This window comes from Phaethon aethereus, assembly GCF_964289735.1.
Source record: "Phaethon aethereus genome assembly, chromosome: 2".
NCBI classification, from domain to species: domain Eukaryota; kingdom Metazoa; phylum Chordata; class Aves; order Phaethontiformes; family Phaethontidae; genus Phaethon; species Phaethon aethereus.
In genome coordinates this window covers 75,726,185-75,747,301 of record NC_138582.1, presented here as the reverse complement: position 1 = coordinate 75,747,301, position 21,117 = coordinate 75,726,185, and the positions used below count along the sequence as shown (strand labels likewise).

General features: G+C 40.1%; 1 protein-coding gene across 3 annotated transcripts in view; it reads left to right on the top strand.

The window, feature by feature from the left end:
• The window catches only part of FHOD3 (formin homology 2 domain containing 3), a gene marked incomplete at its 3' end in the record, with an annotated part of 418,667 nt that overhangs the window by 33,530 nt on the left and 364,020 nt on the right, over positions 1-21,117 (top strand). For all 3 annotated transcript variants that reach the window (XM_081996647.1, XM_081996646.1, XM_081996645.1), the window contains exon 2: positions 2,630-2,736. In XM_081996647.1, the coding sequence (XP_081852773.1) occupies positions 2,630-2,736 (107 nt within the window). The remainder of the gene's footprint in view (positions 1-2,629; positions 2,737-21,117) is intronic.

Below are 21,117 nucleotides of genomic sequence, written 5' to 3'. Positions count from 1 at the left end.
CCCTAACTCTCCTATTAATGGACACAGCATACAATGTACAGTGCTTTAAAGCCTGAATGAATAAATAGTATCTTCAGCTGAAACTATGGACATGAGATGAAAATAGGTAGAATGTACTTATTCTTCTTTATTTTGTACATGAAGTACTTCCTATTCGTATTGTGCTTTTTATATGCTAAAGTCATAAGATATTAGTAAAGCACAGTTCCTTTTCCCTCGTTATGCAGTATAATTGGAAATTGTGGGCAAATATCCTAATCTCCATAGTGACAGCAGAACATTTATCTAATTAGTAGTTTGCCTTTTGGCATTACTTTCAATAAATTAACATTTCATTAGATACCCTGGGCTACTGGGAAAAAGTTTCCCAGAGTAGTGTTCAGTCTTTCTTCCCTAAAGAGTGTACTCTGAATTAGCATAGGTTAATAATATCCTTTGTAACTGGAAAGATACAGAATAGTAATACTGTTGTTACTTTTAATATCAGAGGGCTGCACTTGGAGGTTCTTTGCTTTCTTTAATCCCCAGGAGTCAGAGTAAAAACTTATGTCGCCTTATTTGATGACTTATTCTTTCCTCAGGGGGGAAAAAGGAAAGGAAAAAATGGAACTGGTTTGAAATACAACTTGACCTCCTCCTCCTACCCTTTCCCTTTCTCCAGAGGAGGAACTCTTCTTTCGGGTTTCAAACAGTGCAAAGCACAGTGGTGTGGACTAACCCAAAAGTCATGCTCTCTCACTTGCTAATTATAAACTAGCTCTTCTGCAGTATTTCCAATGCAGCTAATCTGGAATAATCAAAGACTACTTGTATTCTTTTCTTGCATGTGTAAATCAGTGATAGGAAACTGCGTGACTAAGTTTTGGTATTGACTGCCAGATAAGAAGTGTGGCTGCTTATCGTGCTTTCCTGAACAGCTACTGGGAACCCATAACTTTGATGGGAATTTAAAACAGGTAATTCGTCAAAGATGGATTGTCATTGATTTTCTTTCCTCGTGTTAAAAAGGGCGGAAAGAAAAAAATCTATGGACGTGATAAAGGGTATAATTTCCTTTCCTTGAGCCATTGGCTATTTCAGACCTTTGTTATTAGCTGCCACCTGTGGCAGAAGACTGGTATGAAGTATGGTGTTAAATATTGTCCTCTTTCCAAAGTGGCCATTGCAGCAGAGATGCACATTTACATCACCATCGTCACCTTTTGGTAGATAGAAGCACGTGAAGGACCTGTCAGCTTGTTTTGCCAAATCCAGAGAATCAAAACACCTTCTGTTTGGCAGGCCAGTTTGACACTGCTTGGCTGTCAGACTGGATTTTGTATTTAGTAGCATAATACATCTGGTGCTTACAATATCTGAACTTGGAACTGGTTACAAAAGGACCCCCAGTGCGGTGTTGACACACGAAGGTCCACAGCAGCCTGTCCAGCTGGGCTCAGTGACAGCATTTTCTCTGCTTCTGGGCTGGGCTCTCCGGGCAGATGGTCACTTACTCCCTAGTGGTGCGGCTGGACAACCCTGTACCTTCACCTGCCCTTTGGTAAACGTTTTCTTGTTTCCCTGTGCTGGGAAGGCTTTTTTTCTTCATACCTTGTGATTTGACACCGGGTTATCTCATGGTGAGAGAAGAGCTCATGTTACTTCCTGGATCTTCCCTCAGGCTTCTTCAGTTACCCTTCTCGATCCAGTGATTATTTTGTATGTCTGTGCAATGAGTTACCCAGAGTTTTGGGGTGGATCTTCATAGACAGTCTCCTGTGGTGAACTCCCCATAAAAACCCGCAGCAAATACAGTTTCTAATTTCAAATCTGTGGGTTTTTTTTAATACTAGCTAGAACAATTAACAGAAAAACTTGAGGGGAGACAGGATGGAAATAAATGGAGTTTATTAACATCTCTTTTCCTCTTCGCTGTCATTGCAGGCAGGTTGCTGCTTTCAGGTATGATCCTTGGTTACCTCAGTGCCTTTGTAGTAAGTTGGTGTGGGTGCCCAGTCCTCCTCCTGGTACCCAGGAAGGCCTTCCCTGCAACCTGAGGCAGGTTTGTGCCTGGCCCGAAAATGAGAATGTCAGAAAATCTGGGTCTTGGTTGACTGCCCCACTTTTTGGCACAGGACCCCAACCCTCGGCTGCATAATGTGCAACCATGTGTTCTGTATAATTCATGATAAACCTTACACTGTCCCTTGGCCTCATCCTTCCTCACAGAGGATGTTCAGTAGCTCACAAAACAACTTCCTTCCACCCCCATCCAGAGGCCCAGAAACTCTGCTTAGATATACTGCAAGAATAGTCATTCGTATCATAATTATACACTTAACTTCTCTCTGTTTGTAGGATTCTAAAGGCACAGTGATAAAGCCCTCTAATCCCCTTTTACATGTTCAAATAAATAAATTTCTCTGTGTTTGTTAGTTGTATTTATATTGTCATGACTAATCATGGTCTAGTGAATATGGAATTGGGATTGCATAAATTGCCTAACAGCACCTGTTTTCTTCTCCACTCCCTACGTATGGTTTGTTTTAGGGAGATCTTGTCTGGGGACCTGGAGAACAGGAAGGCCGTGTTAGAGGTACATGAGTGAGAATGACTGCTATAATCTAATGTTTTGAATTTTCTTTTACAGCTTGATGACTGCACCCTGCAATTGTCTCACAATGGTACCTATCTGGATCTAGAATCCACCCTAGCAGAACAAAGAGATGAACTGGAAGGCTTCCAGGAGGATGCTGGGTAAGTAAATGTTTACTAAATTTAGATAAATAAGTGTATTTGTCCAGAAGCATTGAGGTTTTGGGAGTGTATGTAGTTAATTTGGTACATTCAGTTCAGCATAGGAACAGAAAAGATAAAATTCTTTCTTCTGTAAGTACATACATCTCCCCCCTCTCTATGTAATTCAGATAGAGAAGTCATAATATTTTTATCATATGTTCACTCTTATAGTGTCTCTAAAAGAAGATGGCATACTGTGAAAAATCTATCACGATTAATGTCTTGACTAGTCTAATAAATTTTTTAGTTCTTTGGCACTTGATAAATGCGGGTGGTTGGTTCTGATCTTTCTTACACGATAATAGTCGATGTAGAAGACTATATTGGGTTGGTGCTCCTGAAGTTATAAACTCAATTTCTTTGTTCGTTGGGATTAAGTCCTTCTTTTATATTCTTGGAGGAAAGACCTGTATGGATTTCGCTTTTTATTCCTGGAATTGATTTAGCCAGACTGTTGTGTGTGTGTCTGTTTTGTTGTTTATTGAATATTATCCTCTTTCTTTTTTTTTTATTACTGATGGCACACACCAATTGCTATGACACAGCTTTCCATAAACTATCTCTGAGAAGTGAAAGTGAAAACAAAAGTTAGTATCAGTGTGTGTCTATATCTGTGTATGAAATTCGCTATTAGAAGAGTTTTTTCTGGGGCTTTTAGGTGACTGTCTTGCTTAAGATATAAAATGAACAGACAGTAGAGCTATTTTTGCCTTGCTGGTTGCTATATTGGACTGGATAGTTGTAATTAATTTTATGGGTGCGTTTTGGCATGGACTTTATGCATGTAAGTAATGTAGCTGTGCCAGAAGGAAATTAACTGCATTCTGAATTGGTCACGGCTTGTCAACACTGAGATGCAGCCCTTTTGCTTATACTGGTTTCTCTACTTTTTGTGATTGCTGTCATGTCTCCGAGTACTTGTTACAAGTTTAAACTGTGCCTCTGAAGATTACTTTATGTGGAGGAGAATTTTAAGTGATACCATGTAGATATTCGTGTGTGTGTTTGTGTAGGTTGTCTTCATACATAGCAAGTTTTGGACATGTTTTTGTAAGTGTTTGAAAATAAAAAAAACCTGTTTTGTTAGAAATGAAATTAGTTAGGGGGTTCTTCAATAGGCAGAGTAGCCCATACAGCTGAACTGAGCCTCCCTTTGCATGCCATCAGAGTGTTGAGTTGATAGATGGTTGAAGTTGATCTAGTCATCAGCTCTATGCAGAGGTGATAAAAATTGCTGCAAAGAACAGCAAGTTCTTCTTTCCAGTTTACTTGATAATTAGCTGAAAGCAAGTAAGATGAAGGGAAAACTTTCTCTTTTGATAGTTTTTTTTGTAGTAGTATCTGTGAATTAAGTCGCATTTTCTTTCCTTTCCATTGATGTCTCTGATAATTCTAGTAACTTTAACTTCATTGCCTTTGATACCCCACAATGGTATCTCAATTTGGCAAGCCAGAGACCAGTTGGTGCTTTCCTGCCAGAGTTCGCACTTGAAACGGCAAGCTACTTTCCACCTTGTTCTAGTTTCTGGGTGTGCATAAAGTTGATGCTATGAATTGTTCCTGAAACACAATTCTATTTTTCTCTGTGTTGGCTATCTTAGGAAAAAAAAAAAACACAACCACCCGACATGTGGAACTAACTGTGCTGCTTAGAATTGCATGTTTACTGCATTGTTCTGGTCTGAAAAATCAGGTTATGCTTTTGTGTATTTTGCATGTGTGCACAGGCCTCCTCTTAATTGTGCAACCTGTTGTCCGTTGTGTAATTGCTTCTTCCAATGGCTTGTCCTGCCAGGTGATGTGAAATCTGCCGGGAGGTCCTTCATTCCTCTGCAAAGATGGATAGGCAGGTACAAAACTGGGCGTATTAAGGTACATCACAAAAGCTTGGGCTACAAGTTATTATTGGAATTATTTTTTTGAAATGGGTTTTGTGAAATGAAGATAACTCTCGAGGCTGTTGTCATGTATGTAGCTCTCGCCTTCACTGGTCTTTGCTCTGCTCTCTGAAGCTGTCTTGGTGGTAATTGTGGGCAAATGGGAAATACCGTGTTTTCACATGTCGGCTGCCTGCCTTGGGTGAAACACCAGGACAGGCTGTTAGGTGCTGCCATTGCAGCTCTTGTGACCCATCTTTCTCTGATGTCTTCCCACTACAGCCCTCCTTCAGAACCTGTTTATGTACTTTTATGCTAAATTGCCCAGCTGGTGGTAGTTGCAAAACGCTGAAGTGCTGAGAATGGAGGAAAGGAAGGATGGGGGGTGTGTTGGGGAGTAAAGCAGCCAGTGAACCACAGATGAGCACAGAAAGGCACGTGCCCTGCTGCAGAGGCAAGAGGGGGGGTCCTTCCCTCAGCACCTCTTCTGATGTCCCTGTAGGTAGGTACAAGGAGTATACTTCCCTTATATAATCCTAGCTTGTGCTTAACCTGTAGTGCTGCCTTAAGACGTGGGTTGTGTTTTAACTTGATTCCCCTGATGTTGAGGGTTTTTTAGTTCCATCTCCCCTGCACACACATACCCAGTAACTTTCAGGTTGGAGCCCTGAAATCGTAGTGTTTTGCTTGGCTGTGCTGGGATACAGCTCAGTGAAGTATAAAACCTTGCATCTAGGAGTAATTGGCTAAAGGACAGGCAGGTACTGGTCAGGCAGAAAATGAAGAAAGGGGAACACCTGACTTGTCAGCAGATTGGCAGGAAAGGATCTGATGTTTTGGGAACTGCAAGCTGAAAGTGATCCAGTGATTCTGGTGATGTGAAAAAGATAAGGGGTATTCTAGGGTGTAAAGCAGGAATTTAGCTGATGAAATGCAAAGAATTTGGTGTCTTCAGCAGCACTGGTGAGGCTTCCGCAGGATTTCTGCGTCCCATTTTTGTCCACGTTTCAAGAGAGAATAGGAGGAAGATAAACAAGAACACCCAGAACTTTAGAAATCTGTGAGATAGCTTCCTCATATGATTTAGTAGCATTGTCACTGCAGAGTAAATGCAACTCATGTGACATGATGAGAGAAAAAGTAATATTCTAGACATAGGGTAGCAAATACAGTCAGGAGGTGTCTCCCTTCATACCAGCTTTCTGGCAAACTGAACTCAATTTTTGGGCCTCGCAGTTCTGATCTTTTGCCCCTGCAGAGACCAAGGCACTGAGCTGGAGTGCTCCTGAGCTGGAGCTACTGGCTGCAGGCATTGGGGCCTTAGCAGCAGCCCGCTGTCTGGGAGGGACTGGCCACAGAAACCACTTAGCCTCTCTCTTTCTCTCTGGGTCACTTCAAGGTCCTGCTCTTAATCTTCAAAGCTTTTAATTTTCTGAGATTAGGCTACCTCAGGACCTGCCTCTGCCATGCTGAGGCTGCTGTGCTCATCAGGGTCACTGAAGCTTGCTGAACTCTGAATGAAGGATTTAGTAGCTGGATATTCATGGCATTTTTAAAATTTTAGATCCTAAACTGTGGAAACTCCCATTAAGAGTGATCAGAATGTCCTGCAATCTGGCTGTTTTCAGCATCTTTTTTGCCAAATGTTCCTAGTTGCCCAGGCAAAGCTGTAAAGACACTTTTTTTTTAAAAAAAAAAAAAAAACAGCAACACACTGCTGGAAGGAGACTTAAAAATAAATAAACAAACCACGCAGGAAATGCAATGTAACAAATTTTTATTGATATGAGAGGCTGCAGCTATGTGTTTTCTCTTGGAAGGATTGGATGAGCGTAGTGAAAAACGAGAAGGGCTTTTCTTCAAGAGGAAAGAAAAGGATGGTGGCAGTTAGGCTAGAGGTTTATGATGTGTATCTGTAAATCACAGGTATAAGAAATACATGTACTCATACACAATTTCACATGAATCCTCTTCTGTTACTGAATATAATGAAAAGACGCTTTTGGTAATCACTATCCACTCCAGGAGAAACTAAACTTCTGTTTAGGGAAGGAGAGAACCCAGTGTATGTGCCCTTCTGAGCAACATGTGGGCAGGGACAGGACTGTTTTCCTGTGTCCGTAACTCTTGCTGCTGCCATTTGCACCTTTAGGAATAGCAGTGGGATTCATAAGAATCTGATTGGTTTTATATGGTTTGGGGGGGGGGGGGGGGCAGGAACGGATGGACACAGGACATGACACAGAATGAACAGCTGGCCAAGCAATGAGGCTGGCCCTGCAGAAGGTGTCATGACCAGGAAATGGGTCAATAAGAGCATGTAGGAACAGTGCCTTTCTTTTTAAGTCTGGCATGTATGCATGGTGTGTTTGCTTGTTTGGGTTTTTTGTTGTTGTTTTCTTTTCCCTTGCTCCCAACACAAGTTTCTTTGTGGGCGCTTAATCGCGTGAGGAGGTAATGTGGGGGCAGTTTAGGTGGGCTGGTTGTTTTGTTAAGGTGCCCATGACAGGAAATGCTCTTTTCCTTTGTTTATTTGCGATTTTATAGAGTGAGCAAGAATTGTCAAGAAGTTTATGTATTTAAATTACCATATAATTGCCCAAGTTATTTTATGGGCATGTTTTAACAGGCCCTAATGGTAGCCCACAAGGTAACACAGTCCTAAACCACAGAACACAAAAGCTTCTTCAGACAGCACGCTGCTAGCGATGGAGATTTCCTCGGGGAATACGTTTTTGAGACTTCTGTTCAGCAGACAGATTGTTTTAAAGTACTTCTCACAACTCACTTCAGCACTCTGATGTTTTTGCATTCCTTCTAGACACCCTGTCCCGAGCCATTTTGGGCTGGGTGTATCCCATTTAAGTTGGATGCCAAACGTTTGCCCTCTTGATGCTGCTGTTCATTTTGGGCTCGCTTCAGAATCTGTCGAAGGCAATGGAGTCTGGCAAGGATGTTTAAAATTCTTTTCCTGCTTATGTAGTGTATTTTTTGCTCTCGTAGACTTTGCCGTTAGCACACTTGTGAGAATGAAAATTTTTTGTCACTTTTTTACATGAGGAAATTGGGGATGCATTTGAAGGTTAACTTGTTTTTTGTCTAATAAAAACTATGTGGCACATTTCTTGAAGCACTACTGCAAACTAGCAGATCCTGTGCTGATTTTGTAGTAGTTTGGACAGAGTGTATTTGTATTAGTTCACTGTTGGAAGACACTCTCTTATGACAGCTTTCTCTCCATGTTTTGTCTAGATATCATTTCCATAATGTGTCTCAGTTCCAACAGCAAGAAAAATAAGGGAGATGCCTGTGGGAGATTGTCATGGTGCCGCTGCAAACAGTAGAGACTGTGACTGCTTATTGCAATGATTTACTCATGTTTTGAAAAATGCATTATTTCATCTGAATATTTTGATTTCTGTGATATTTAATTACTCTGACCAAATGCTGAATCTGAAAAATGTAATGGATGGTCACAATAAAAACATGCAACAAACAAAAGGGGGAAAAAAAAACCCACCAAAAAATTCAAACAAAAACCCAAGCAAACAAAAAACCCCAATCAAGAGAAGCTTCTTTCTATCAAGAACACTGAATTAGTTTAGGAAGCATACTTAGAGCAGGTGGGGTATGGAAGCCTTTTGCATGTTTTGCTTATGATGCTCTTTGTATGTCAAGTATCATCAACTGTACTTATCCAGGTGCAAGGACTAGAAAGGCTCAGAACTGTGGAGGAACGTGATGCTACATGGGGTTGAGTGATGGAGTGACTCAAATTACACTGCTTTTGATTTTGGCTCTCTTAGGCCTTGAATAGGCTGGTGTGTTCAAGGATTTCCCTAAGTGGGACCCTCCTCATGTTCTTTGGTTCGAATCTAGGTGTATTCCATCTGACATAGCTGTCATAACCTCAGCTGAGAGGTTATACTAAATTTTGGAAGATACTTTCTACAGGTAGCTGTATTTCAGTCTATAATGTATCAGATTAAGATGTTGAACCATGTTTTGAAGTGAATGATTAGCTAAAACTTTACTATTGCAAAATAAATGGCCATAAAGGTTAAGTTTTCATATTTCTAATGAAATGCATTGTTCTTCTGGATAGCTAGCTTGGTGCTTTTTTAATCTGCTCCCCCCCCCCCCCCAACTTTGAGGGCAAAAGTTATTACTACCCATGTTTTCAAAACTTTATGCAGCTTTTTAACTTCTTAATTTTTAATCCTAATAAAATGTCTTTGTTTATAAAAGGAAAAAAAATCATTAGAATGTTGACATTATTCTTTAGGTGGAACTGTAGAAATTAATTTTTGTAGTTATCTTGTGATAATCCTTGGCAGCAAAATGACATGAAATAACAGGTCCCATACACTTTCCCTGCCACCGAACAACAGGCAAGGCATCTCTGAGCATTCATGCTTCCAGAGTATGTAATCAAGAATAATTAAGCAAATGCGCATATATTTCATAGAGCCTGACAAATGAGATGTGACTTTTAAGGATGTGCCCTGGAAGTAGGATGGAGGCAATTAACGCTTGAATGTTCCACCATACAAGTTATCTACCAGTTATGAGAGAAGGATTTCTTGTCCTTAGACAAGACAAGGTATGTTGTGAAGATGGCTGTCAAATTAAACTTTCCTACTAGTAGTAAAATGCTACTACTTTTGTAGCTGAAGACAACACAGCTGTTGTGTGAATGTAAAAGGTATTTAGAAAACAAGCATCTGAATAAATAATAGCAAACTTGGATAAACTTTACTGCAGATCAAGGTTTGTTTTCTCATCTCAGCTGGCTTGATGGTGTGGAAGTAAATCTCTTCTGCATATATCTAGGTCAGACACTGCAAGCCACTTTGCTCACACCAGAAGACACACAATGCAGGATCCATAGGGGCTTGTGGAAAGAACCTGAGGTCACCTAATTTGGTGGGCTGGCCAGGAGGGAGCTGGAGGGTGGCAGTAAGCGCAGAAATTACAGCAATCACAGGTACCTATGGTCTGTAGTTGAAGCCTGGGCATGTCAAAGGTGGGTGTAGTCAATGCACCTTAAAACTTCATTCCTGTTGAGACAGAGGACCCACAAGCAAGTGGGTTAGAAAAAAGTTATGAGGTACTGTGTGGTCTTTCTTTCAGTGGTGTGCCCTTTAAAGTGAAACAGTTGGTTTTGCTCTTCTCCCAGCACTCCTAGTCTTCTGAGTTGTGCCATCCTCCTTCCAGCTAAGGGGGAGCCAACATCCATAGTGGCACCTTCTGCAGCTTGGAAGGGGAGTCATGTCATTGCTTTATGAGCTCTTCCTCACTCTGTGTGGTTTTGGGAGAGTAGGAGCCTGGGATCAACAGACCTGACCGGTGAGTCATGGGCAGCTCTTGGAGTTGATGCGCGTTGTCCCTTGTTGTTGCCAAGGGACCCAGTCCTCTTGCCCCATGGATCTAGGAGTAGTGTCAAAAGGTCATGCAGGCTTTTGGGGTGTGGTACAGCACCTCAAATCCCAAGCACTAAAATGTTTTACTGTCTGGTTTTGTCCTGTGTGGTGTTTTTGTGGGTGTTTTTTTGGTGAAGGTGTTTTTCTGTTGTGCGTGGTGTTTTTTGGGTTTTCCTGAGAGCTTGACTCATGATTTTATAGCTTGCGGTTGTCAATACTGAAACAGCTGTGTCTTCTTCTCCCCCACTTTGCCCCAGAGTTACTCACAGCTGTCGTCGGGGGAAAAACCTACCTCTGTAAGAAGGTATCTGTGGAAACATTTGAAAATTTGCTATTTTTGAATTTTGGTGATTACTGCTGGCAAATGAATGCCATAAGAGTGCTTTTCTTCAAAAATTATTTCCCTTGCAAAATGTATTGCAAAAATACTGTTGTGCTTAGCTCTCTCCCAGCCCATTACATACCAAATACAGTGCCAAACCAAAAAGTGTGTGAATAATTCTTACAGTTTTTCCTAGGACAACCTTTTTTTTTTTAAGATAGTCTAATTTGGCATTCAGGTTTATATGTGAAAATAGCTGAGGAGCCCAATATTTCAGGGTGGAAACTTAAATAAAAAACAGCTTATAGAAACAGCTGATGCCAGATGTTTTATTTAAAAACATTTAATTTTATTAACATTGAAGCTCCTTAACAGCTGTGTTTGCACTCTGCCCTCCTCGACGATGATGAGGTTGTAAGCTAAGTGAGCAGCTCTCGAGGCTTGGAAATGTGTTTCTCTTCAATTTGTGAGGAGGAAATCCCTTCCTCTCTCCATAAACAGATCATCTGCAAGGCTTCAGGTAGGGCTGCCAGAAAGTGCTTTAGGACTGCTCCAAACTCTACTCCTGCTGCTAGTAAAACCATCAATTTGAGGAGCTAAACCTTGAACAGCACCGCCACCGGCTGCACCCATTGTCTGCTGGTGCAGCTTCCAAAGGGACATAGAATTGCAGCTGTATCGCCCGGAGCGTGCAGCAGCTGAGTGAGTTTGTCCTGGGTAATTAGTCAAAGCTGTGAACTTGTTACATTTCCTATTCCACAGCAGCTATTCGCGTGTGCATGCTCCTACCCTGTGGTAAGCGCAAAGTAGATTTGCACAGGCAACCTCTCACTCTGTTTATCCCATGGGAATTTGTCTGTGTGCGTGGTGTGTGTGTTTCGCCACCGACTAAACTAAGGTAATAATCCGCTTCTGATAAAAATAAGTGTCTCGACTGCTGGTTGTGAACTAGCAGCTTAAACCACTGCAAATCAGTGACTAACCCAGGATCTCCAGTAATGAAGCCATGAAAATGAGTGACCTCTGCCGGGGTTAAGACCACAGGCAGTATAGCAGAATATTAATTTATTTCACATTTACTGCTCAGTAATTGTGCTTGCTAGCAAAAGCATTGACGGCCCAGCAAAAAATGCAAAGCCTATTTCCTGAATGGAATTAATCTGGAGAAATAAATGGCTTGAGGGCAAAGTGTTATATTTAAGAACTTGTATGTCAAGTTACGAAGGAGCCCTTGCCAAATACGATGCTGATGGAAAACTTCCAAAAAAAGCAGAGGGAGACCCAAAGAAGCATATTGATCAATGCAAAGTAGTATTTGTTCTTATAATTACATATACACATGCATGTCCTACCGCAAAGACAGACAGTTTTAAAATAGTTCTTGCTGAGTCTGGTTAAACTGATGACATCCTGAGAAAAAGGGTGATTGGCCAACCAAGGCAGTAGGACATAGCTTTGAAATGTGTTTTGTGTCACTTTGGGAAATTTCTTCAGGTGTTACCTTTTTTGTATCATCAATTTACAGCCAGAATCTGTTTGATTTATTGAAAGAGGAACCTTTATGTTTTCAAAACCACAGCAGTCTTTGTCTTTTCAGGCCACGGCTGAAGAAGGAAGTGCCCTTTCAGACTAAAAGTTCCTGCGCTCGCTCAAGTGATAGGCCACAGCACTTGCTGTGGCTGAGCATTACGGACAGTCCTTATTCAGTTTGCTGTAGAATGTTAAGAGTCTTTCATATCCTCCTGTTAAAGCGGGTCCCTTTTGCCTGGAGTTTGTTCGGTACTCATTGGAAAATCATATAAGATAGGTTTTTTCCCTCAAGATATTGGAGAATGATTTCTAGTAAAGGGAGTAGTTTATGAAAAAACTATTAAAGCCACTTTTTCCAAACCATTTAAGTCAGTTTTTTGGATTATTTTAATTATGAAAAAAATAGATCTCTTCTTGATACTATAAGTAAGAATTAGGATCTTTGTGAGAATGAAGTGACTGTGAAGGTGCCCTTTTGCTTCTGCTCTGTGGCTGGAATTTTTCTACTGAAGTTGGTCTGGCACTGTGTTCTCCTGGAACCAGAGCTGTGGGTCCCACGATGTGTCATGGAGTACCAGAGGAACCCTTTGCCTGGAGAGGTGGAAGCCTCAAGTGGCCCAATTGTGGGACATTCATTTCTTTTACTTTCCCCCTTGCCCCTTTGTCCTGTAGGTTCTCAGTACCGATTGTTTTTTTTCCAAGGCATTTGTTGATCCAAGTGCAAGGAGGTTTTAAATGAAAATCCAAATGTAACGTGAAACTTCAAAGTTCAGGTGATAGCAAAACCACTTGACCAGAAGGTACCCAGTGTAAAGATGCCTGGGAGGACTGTGCAGCCAGACTTTGAGAGCCACTGACAGTGGTGGGAAATATATAAACTAAGAATTGGAAAGCATTGCTCAAGTGACATGTCTTCTTTTCAGAAGAACATGATGCAAGGTTGACAAGAAGTGAGGAAAGAAACCGTCTGTTTTTGTGTTTTACCCAGAAGCAGTATTATTGTTAAAATAGCACTTCTAATGCAAATCTCTTCACCCTTTTCCAACTCATAAAGTTTGTGTTTTCTTGATGCAAAAATACAAGGTGGAGATTTAACTGATCATGCCATCAGTGTTTCACAAAATGCCAGGATAAACTTCCCGCTGAAAATAATTACATATGTGTCGAGCTTTTGGCGTGGGAAGGGACACAGCTTTGTTCATGAATAAGGACAGCTCGTGAAAAATGATTACTTGCTGACTGCAAAGGCAGCCCTCAAGTATTTTAGGGGCTCTTAGAAGATTGTTTTAATGTGTGGAAATCGAGGCATTAACAACTGAGAAATAACCAGCATGACGATTCAGAAACCAGGGGAAGGGTGTGTGTGGGGGGGACTAATTTTCCAGCTTCTGAGAAGCTTCTTCGTTTTCTTCATTCTTCCAGCTTCTCATTTTCTAAGCTTCTTCTTAGCTTGCACAGAAACTGCTAAAAAGGACAAATGGAACAAATGTTCCCCATTTTAACTTGCTGCATTTCACCGCGTGTGAAAGTGATTCATTGTCTTTTGGCAAAAATCATTGCCTTGTGGTGAGGTACACGGAAGGCTCCACCCAGACCTTTACTGACATACACTCAGCATACATTAGTAATAAATAATTAGGCACTATTAACGTGGCTTATAACACGTACTTGGTGAACCCCTTGAATGTTTCACTCGACCCTTTTGAGTTTCTCATTTTCTTCCCCCTTCCCTTCCCCTTTCTCCTTCCATCCTATTTCATTTCCATTTAAAAAGGAGAGAGGGGACAAAAAAAGATAAAAACTCTGCCTAGTAAATGTGCTTGGGAAGAGTAGGTGGATGTAAAAATCCAGCACCTCGTAGTGCCAGTCTGTATGTAGGCCTTCTTTGCACAGTTACACAGGCATGGGTGTGTCAGCCAGAGTGCTCTCCCCTTCCTTGGCATTCACGTGTAACTTTTTACATGATATATGGGTTGTTAGTAGGGAATGAGGCAGTTAATTGTTAAATTCATGTTGGCAAATGCAGAACATAATATTGGAATAATCTTCAGGGGAAAAAACATGTACAAGTCTCAGCATACTTTGTTCCTTTGCATACTGTTGCTTATACTAATTATCGGCAAGATTTTGCCTGCCCGGTTTTTGTTTAGCGAATATGCTGTTGGGATTATTTGTACCTGGATTAGTCAAGTTTTAATTATTTTTATTCTTTTAATAAAGAGTCAACAGGCATCTTAATAGTCTCTGTCTGTTTACCTATTTTTATCTGCTCTTGTCAAATGACTGTTACTTTAAGTAAATTTGTTATGGTACAGGAATGCTCAGAATAAAACCACTACGTTAAATGATTAGATGACTTGCAAGCGTATCACAAGAACAGGATGCGGACACATTCTGACTTCACGCTAAGTTTTTAGATGGAAAAACTGAGGTAAGAAAGGAAAAGTCCACTGACTTCATTTGGAGATGAGTGTGTGTGTGTTTGCATCTAACTGCCTGTTATGTACCAGAGAGGGTTACTAGTGCTGTCATCCATTTGAAGTGTATTGGAGGTGAATTTTTGCATTTAAAAGATCTTTTTCATTTATTTTATTTACTGAGCTCTTTCGTTTCCATTATTCAATGAGAACAACATGAGCTTGAACATGACAGTTGAATCGTTGGATGATGATCTGTGAAGACTTCAAAAAGGTTATTTGTTTGGATAAGATTTTTGGATGACTTTCAAGAGAGATTCTTAATTCCTCTCTCCATGTTCTCTCACTTTGTCTCAAAAGACTTTGCTTTTATACAACATCTTCTAAGTGTCAGAATTTTTTTTGCATCTCTTGGCTGTGCAGTTGAATGGAGAAGCATATGGTATTGAAACTGCAGTCAAACTGTATCTTAACAACTTTGAAATCAAAGCACAGAATTTATGCTGTCTGATTAATAGCAGGTTAAGAAACAGTTTCCTTACTGCGTGTGTGCTGACTTGCCGATCTTATTCAGGGAAAACCTGATAGATTTGAGCGTGCTTGAACTCTGGCAAAAATTTCATCCCTTATGCGTTCAACAAGGAACAGTTTGTTTCCCACTGCTGGTGTGGAGTACCTGCACTGACTGACTGTGAGGCACTAACCCATCGCATAAGCATTTTCCACTCCCTGAAAGGTGTGTGCAAAGCGAAAATGGAAATGCATAGGTGCTGACATGAAAATGTGAAAGCCAGTTGCAAAAATTAATGTAATGTAGTGTGTGTCTGTTTTGCCATGCATGTGCTCCTGGTGGCATGCTATTGTCCAGGCTTCTCTCGTGGGAGTCAGTGACTCGTTCTTGAGCTTAGGGATTGCTGTTGGATGCCGTTCTCATTAAGCTACTCATCTTGAAAAACATGGGTGTGATTAAAAGAGAAGGTTGATGGTCCACCAAGAAAGCTGAGTGCTATGAGAGGCTGTAACAAAATGTGAAGCATGCGTTAGGTATGTGTGCTTTGAAAGCTTTCCACCAAGAGCAGCATCTGTGTTAGGTAAGTTTTCATAATGGTTAGGTTGTTACATCAGGCACAAGTAGATGCAGAATTGTTGTAGGGTAAGTTGCCTAGTTAGGCTGGCTTTATGTGCTGGCCAAGTCTGAAAACATTTTCAATGTTTATTATGAATTGGTAGATTTATTCCATTATGAAGTTGAGGTTAGTTTTCATCTGGCCTATGCCATCTCTGAGATAAACAGGCACCAGCCCATGGTGTTAGTTTAGTGTGATTCAGTAAGCTGTTGTGTTTGCTTTGCTAGTGGTCGTGACAGACGATGAAAAACCTGATTATTTCAAGAGAGGCCTGGGACAAGGTAAATTGATGCCTGGTTGATCTGGTGCTGCCTGGTTCAGAGGTGGCCTTTCTTTGAGCAATTTGCTAGTACTGAACCTAACAACAGTGTGAAAGACTGATTATGGAGGAGGGTTTGAAGGCTGGGCAGTGGGAAACCTTCCTGTGTAATAATAATTGAAACTAATAAAAGTGCAAGGTGCGCACAGTGTTTGCCAGTATCTGATTTCACCTTACTTTCCCTAATTTGCTGATGCTGAAGAAGGTGAGCCTTTATCTAACATACAGGTTTTTTTACGTAGAGTTTCACAGGTTACGTGCGCGCGGCAGACATGAGCCAGTTGCTCTTTACAGTGCTCCTCTGAAGCAGGATGAGGAAGAGTGGATGTGAGGAGGGCAGACGTAAGCTGTGCTGTTAGCCCACTGTAGCGGAGCAGTGGGAAAGATAAGGTCCCTGCTCTGGACCTCCAAACTTAGAATCCCTTTGCTGCTGTTGCCAGTTTAAATTTAAACTTCTACAATTTGTTTTCCATTGTGTCTAGGCTGCCTTGCCAGAAGGCTGGCTGGGGATCTGAAGGAAATGCTACCTTCTAGTTTAAAAAACAAAACACATGCACACACATACAAACTACTCCAGTTTTCAAAGGTTTTGTGTAATTGTCCTTTCTAGCACAGCAGAGGTTTCTACAGAGCGAATGATATTTGGTCTCTGAGTTATCCTAAAGAATTATCCCTGTCTAGAACTGACTGATCACACTAATCTTAAAGGCTGAAATCCTTGCTTGGAACAGAATAAAATGAAGGTCACAGGAATATTCTAGTTTAAAACTGCTGTCAGGGTAAGGTATGATTGTTTATTATTACTAATTGTTATTATTTTCATTAAGAAAAACAAACAACCAAACAAACCAAACCCCTCCCAACAAAATGCATTATTCTTAAAAAAAAGTCCAGACACCATACCAGTGTGTTATGGTGGCTTAGTGGTATAATCCAAATTATAGATCATAGAGATGAGGGATTTCACTTATTTACTGTGTAGTAGTATGAATGTGTGTAGCACTTCCTGGATGATTCGGATCCAAGTTTGCCATTATGGGGCTAACTTTTCTTATGTATTTTAAAAAATTTAAAAAATAGAAGGGTGTACAGACCCTAACGAAGAGTAGAGCTTAGACCATCTTATCTGCATTAACTGAAAGGCACCAAGCTGTTTGTGAACAAAAGTCGTGGCTTCTAAACAGCACCAAACTTTTGCTTCTGCTGGTAATTAGCTTTTTATGGTGTCCGTGCTACAGATTTTTTTTTTCCTTTGTGAGTGTAATGAAGAATAGTAAATTTGCTTGACAGCTGACTATGTTGCTAGAGTGTTATTAAAATTCTTGGAGTTGATCTGTCGCTGTGCTATACACCTGTGGCTTTTTCCATAGTTGTAGAAAGTATTGTGTAAAAAGCAAAACAGGACCCCAGAAGGGTGTAGCACAACCTGTTCTCATGAAGTGGGTGATGCGCAACCTTCTAATGATCTCTTCTTAATGAGATATTAAGTGATCATTAAGAAAGTTTGGAAAGTAATTTAAGTTCAGTTTTAAATGATAAAATAATGTGTTTTCAGAAGCATGAGAATGTTTTGAAAGAAACTAAATTTATTGAATTGAAATACTTAAGCCTTTAGCAAAACATTAGAAGGCCTGAATGGTTGCCTGTCCTCAAAGAAAGGTTCGTCATGCAGGAAAGAAAACATTGGAATGGAAAATGTATGCTAATTGATGCATTCTGCTATCATACAAAGATGAACTTTGACAGGGAAGTGACTGTGGTCTTCCTCCCTAATAATGACAATGAATTGTAACTGGATATTTACATAAAAATCCCATTTTTGATACTAGCAACCCTTCAGTATATATCCAAGGAGCAGGGATGTCTGTGCCCTAATAGAATAGGCTCCTTAAAAATTCTTTTCAAAATTTCATTGAAATGTTAAGAGGAGAACAGTGGGGGGAGTTTTGGGGTTTGTGTGTGGGAGGTGTTGGTTTTTTTTGTGTGGGTGGCTGTGGTGGTGGTGTGTTGTTTTTTTTTTTTTGGCGTGTGTTTGTGTGTCTGTTTTTTCTTAATGCAACAGTTGTATTTCTCTTCTGGTCAAGGAATTGGTAGGGTGAAACCTAGGCTTTACTTTGGAACAAATAACTATTTAATACAGCCAGTCTAGGTACTGTTTTCGAAGTGTCATATATAGATTAAGTTTTGGAAATGTATAATTTACTGAAACTATTTGTAATATAGCATATAAACAATGGCAAAGTAAAGCATTTATTATTCCAGATGACAAGCACTTGGTGAGCTGTTGGCATGTGTTTATTTACGTTGACTTATTAGAGAAGTCAAATACAGAAAACATTCTGGAACTTGGTAACTCCAAAGACTAGAAGTTAATCTAGTAGCAATAATGATTCTGATATCAACACAGGTTTCAACACAACCTGATGTTGGCACAATATGTGAAATTTACCTACTCTACTGCTGCTAAATTGCAGCTATTCAATTAACTATTAAATACTTCTTGGCATTTTTATATAAATACTAGCCAGTTGCACTCGCTACAACATATTTTAAAAAAAAGTCATATAAAAAAATACAAGCCTTACTTAAGAGAAGAATATGGACTTTGTTACATGGATAGGTTTTGCTTTTAATAAATGAAGCCTGTTTGTTTGAAATAATCTTCCCCAGTATATTTTTGAACCTTTTTTGTTTCTAATGCAAATGCCCTGTCTGTCTCATGGGGACCCCCTCTCCCCACCAGGTATCGGGACAAACTTGCCCACAGGCATGCCTTTTAATGTTATTTGGCCAGTAGTTCATGAAGTTATGAAATCATGGATATATTTAAAGATACACCCTTTTTTGGCATTTGTTATTATAAGATGCTCGCCACTAAATTGGTGTGCAATCGAGGATGTAACTGTTTTCAGAGGGTGTCTTCCTTTTGCAAAAACATCATTCATACTGCACGATAGTCAAAGGCATTCAGTAGGGAATTACATGATTTTTAGTGTTTTATGTGTCACTAGTCTTACTGTAATTAGCTTCTGTGTGCGAAGTCTTGTATGTCTAAACCCCATTAAATGCCTCCGTAGTGAGTTTTCATCTTTGTAATTTCTAGGGTTTGAATCCTATTGATTTTGGTAGACTAGAAAAGTTGGCAATGTCACCAAATGGGACAAAATAATAAAAATTAATGTTTGTTCGTGTGAGAATTTTCTATGTTATGAGGTATATAGTTGAGATGATACTGTAGAACAGAACTTGTAGATGAGAGCTTGCTCTGAATTTTGCTCTAAATTTTCAGGGCTCTTTGTAGGGAGGTGAGGTAGAGAGGGAAGTAGCACCACTGTTGAAGCTTGGAGAATTAAAAAAAAAAAGAAAATGTTGTTTATATTGAGGAACATAATGCATTAGATTTTTAGAAAAGAGGGAAAAATTGTATAAAATTGTAATGAGCCTGAATCTCAGCAGGGCTTACAATGGTGCTGATTTCTTAGGTCATTGTGTTTCTTCACTCTCTCTCTCTGATGACTGAGCAGTACTTGCTGTCCAGTTCTTCCAGCAGGTCACCACAGACCGCTAGATTTCAGCAGAGAGCTGGTGAAGTCGGCATATGTTGTATCCCGCCTGCTGCTGAAGCACTAAAGAATATGTTATATGTTACTTTTAAGACATTAGCAATTTCTTTTAGTTGATTGATTTTTTTCAGGATGGGAGGAATAATACTTGAACTTGAGCAGAACTGATCTGGGTCACCCCTTCACAGTCTCACTGCTCTGAGATAACAAAGCGCAAACTGCTCAATTTTTCCATTTTCTGATTTTGTCATCTTGGAGGATTTGTGCATGTCAGGAGTACCACAGTTCAAAAGTCTGATTGAAATTTTTGTTAAGATAAAAGAAAGGCAATTAGAACGTTGGAATATGTTGATAAGCTGAACGTTAGACCTTTGATGTTAGAGGAGCTCAGTTCTGGATCCCAGAGGGGTTAAAATGGTCCTTCATCCAGCTAGTAGGAGTTTTGTGAACATGTAGAAACAGCACTGTATGGTTTCTGTGTAATACTTCTAACTTCTGCTGTATGAACGATCACTTCAGAGAAGAGGTAAGCTATTTAAAGGAGTCGAACCCCATTGACAACATAACAAAAAGCGACTGTCGGTAGCAGGATGTGTGCTGAAGCTGAGACATTTTTTTATTTCATGGTGAGCTGGAGTCCAGTTCTGTTCCTTCATTCTGCAACACCTGGTTGCTGTTAACCAGAAGTTACACAAATGTCTCATTTGTATATTTAAATTTGAGTTTTTTAGTGAATTATGAAAGAGTAATAGGGCAGCCCTATAGTACATACACAGAAACAAGATTCAGGATGCCTTACGCTGTCTTGCAGTTTGTCCTCAAAGCTGATACCACAAAACTGCTTCACAGCAATACAAAGAGGGGACTTCCAGAGGTGGTTTGGATTCTAATGCTTCCATTGCTGTCAAAAATAGCTTGAAATTCTGGCAAAAGCTTATTATTAACTGGACATAGCTACCAAAATACCATCAATGTTTTTTTTAGCTTCCATTCATTGCAATGATACAATACCCTACACACTGTTGACTCTTTATAGATACTTGCTGAAATTAAACCAGAAATGATACACTGGTGTGTGTGTGGGGGGTTTGTTTGGTGTGTTTTTTTGTGGGTGTTTTTTTTTTTTTTTTGTAGTTTGAAGTACTTACTGATATCTTTGGGATTTTGGTCATCGACAAATTAAAGCTGAGTCCTGGGTTCTTTGGAAATAAGATGTGTTATGTGATAGATTGCAAATGGGAATTATGGATGCTGTAGGGCAAAGATTACAATGGTTTATATAGTTGAATTTCAGCATAATGGCCACATCTCAGCAAGGCTTTGCCATTGTTTATGTACTATATTACAAACAGTTTGTAATACTGTATGCTCTGAAGCATACTGTTACACATGGTGAAGGTTTGGGATAAGTTCCTCTACTATATATCCCACATCAGTACTTAGAAAGTCAAGTTGTGGATATTGTATCCAGCTTTTCCATCTGTGTATGGGTGTACAGGTAGCAGAACATTGGGCTTTTTCCTTCCCCACTTCTCTACAGGGATGCCAGGGTGGTTTTTTTTGCAAATTCCATATGTTTACCTCTTTCCTGAATACGTGCCAGGGCTAATTCTATTCTTAATGCTCTCTGCGTGGTACCAGGAACTGGAAATTAGTCTGCCTGCTCCTAGTTGATAATCTGTGCAACTGAAAGAGATGAACTTTATATTATTGGCTTAACTGGTCTTCTAAAATAAATCTTTGAGAGGGAAAAACAAAACA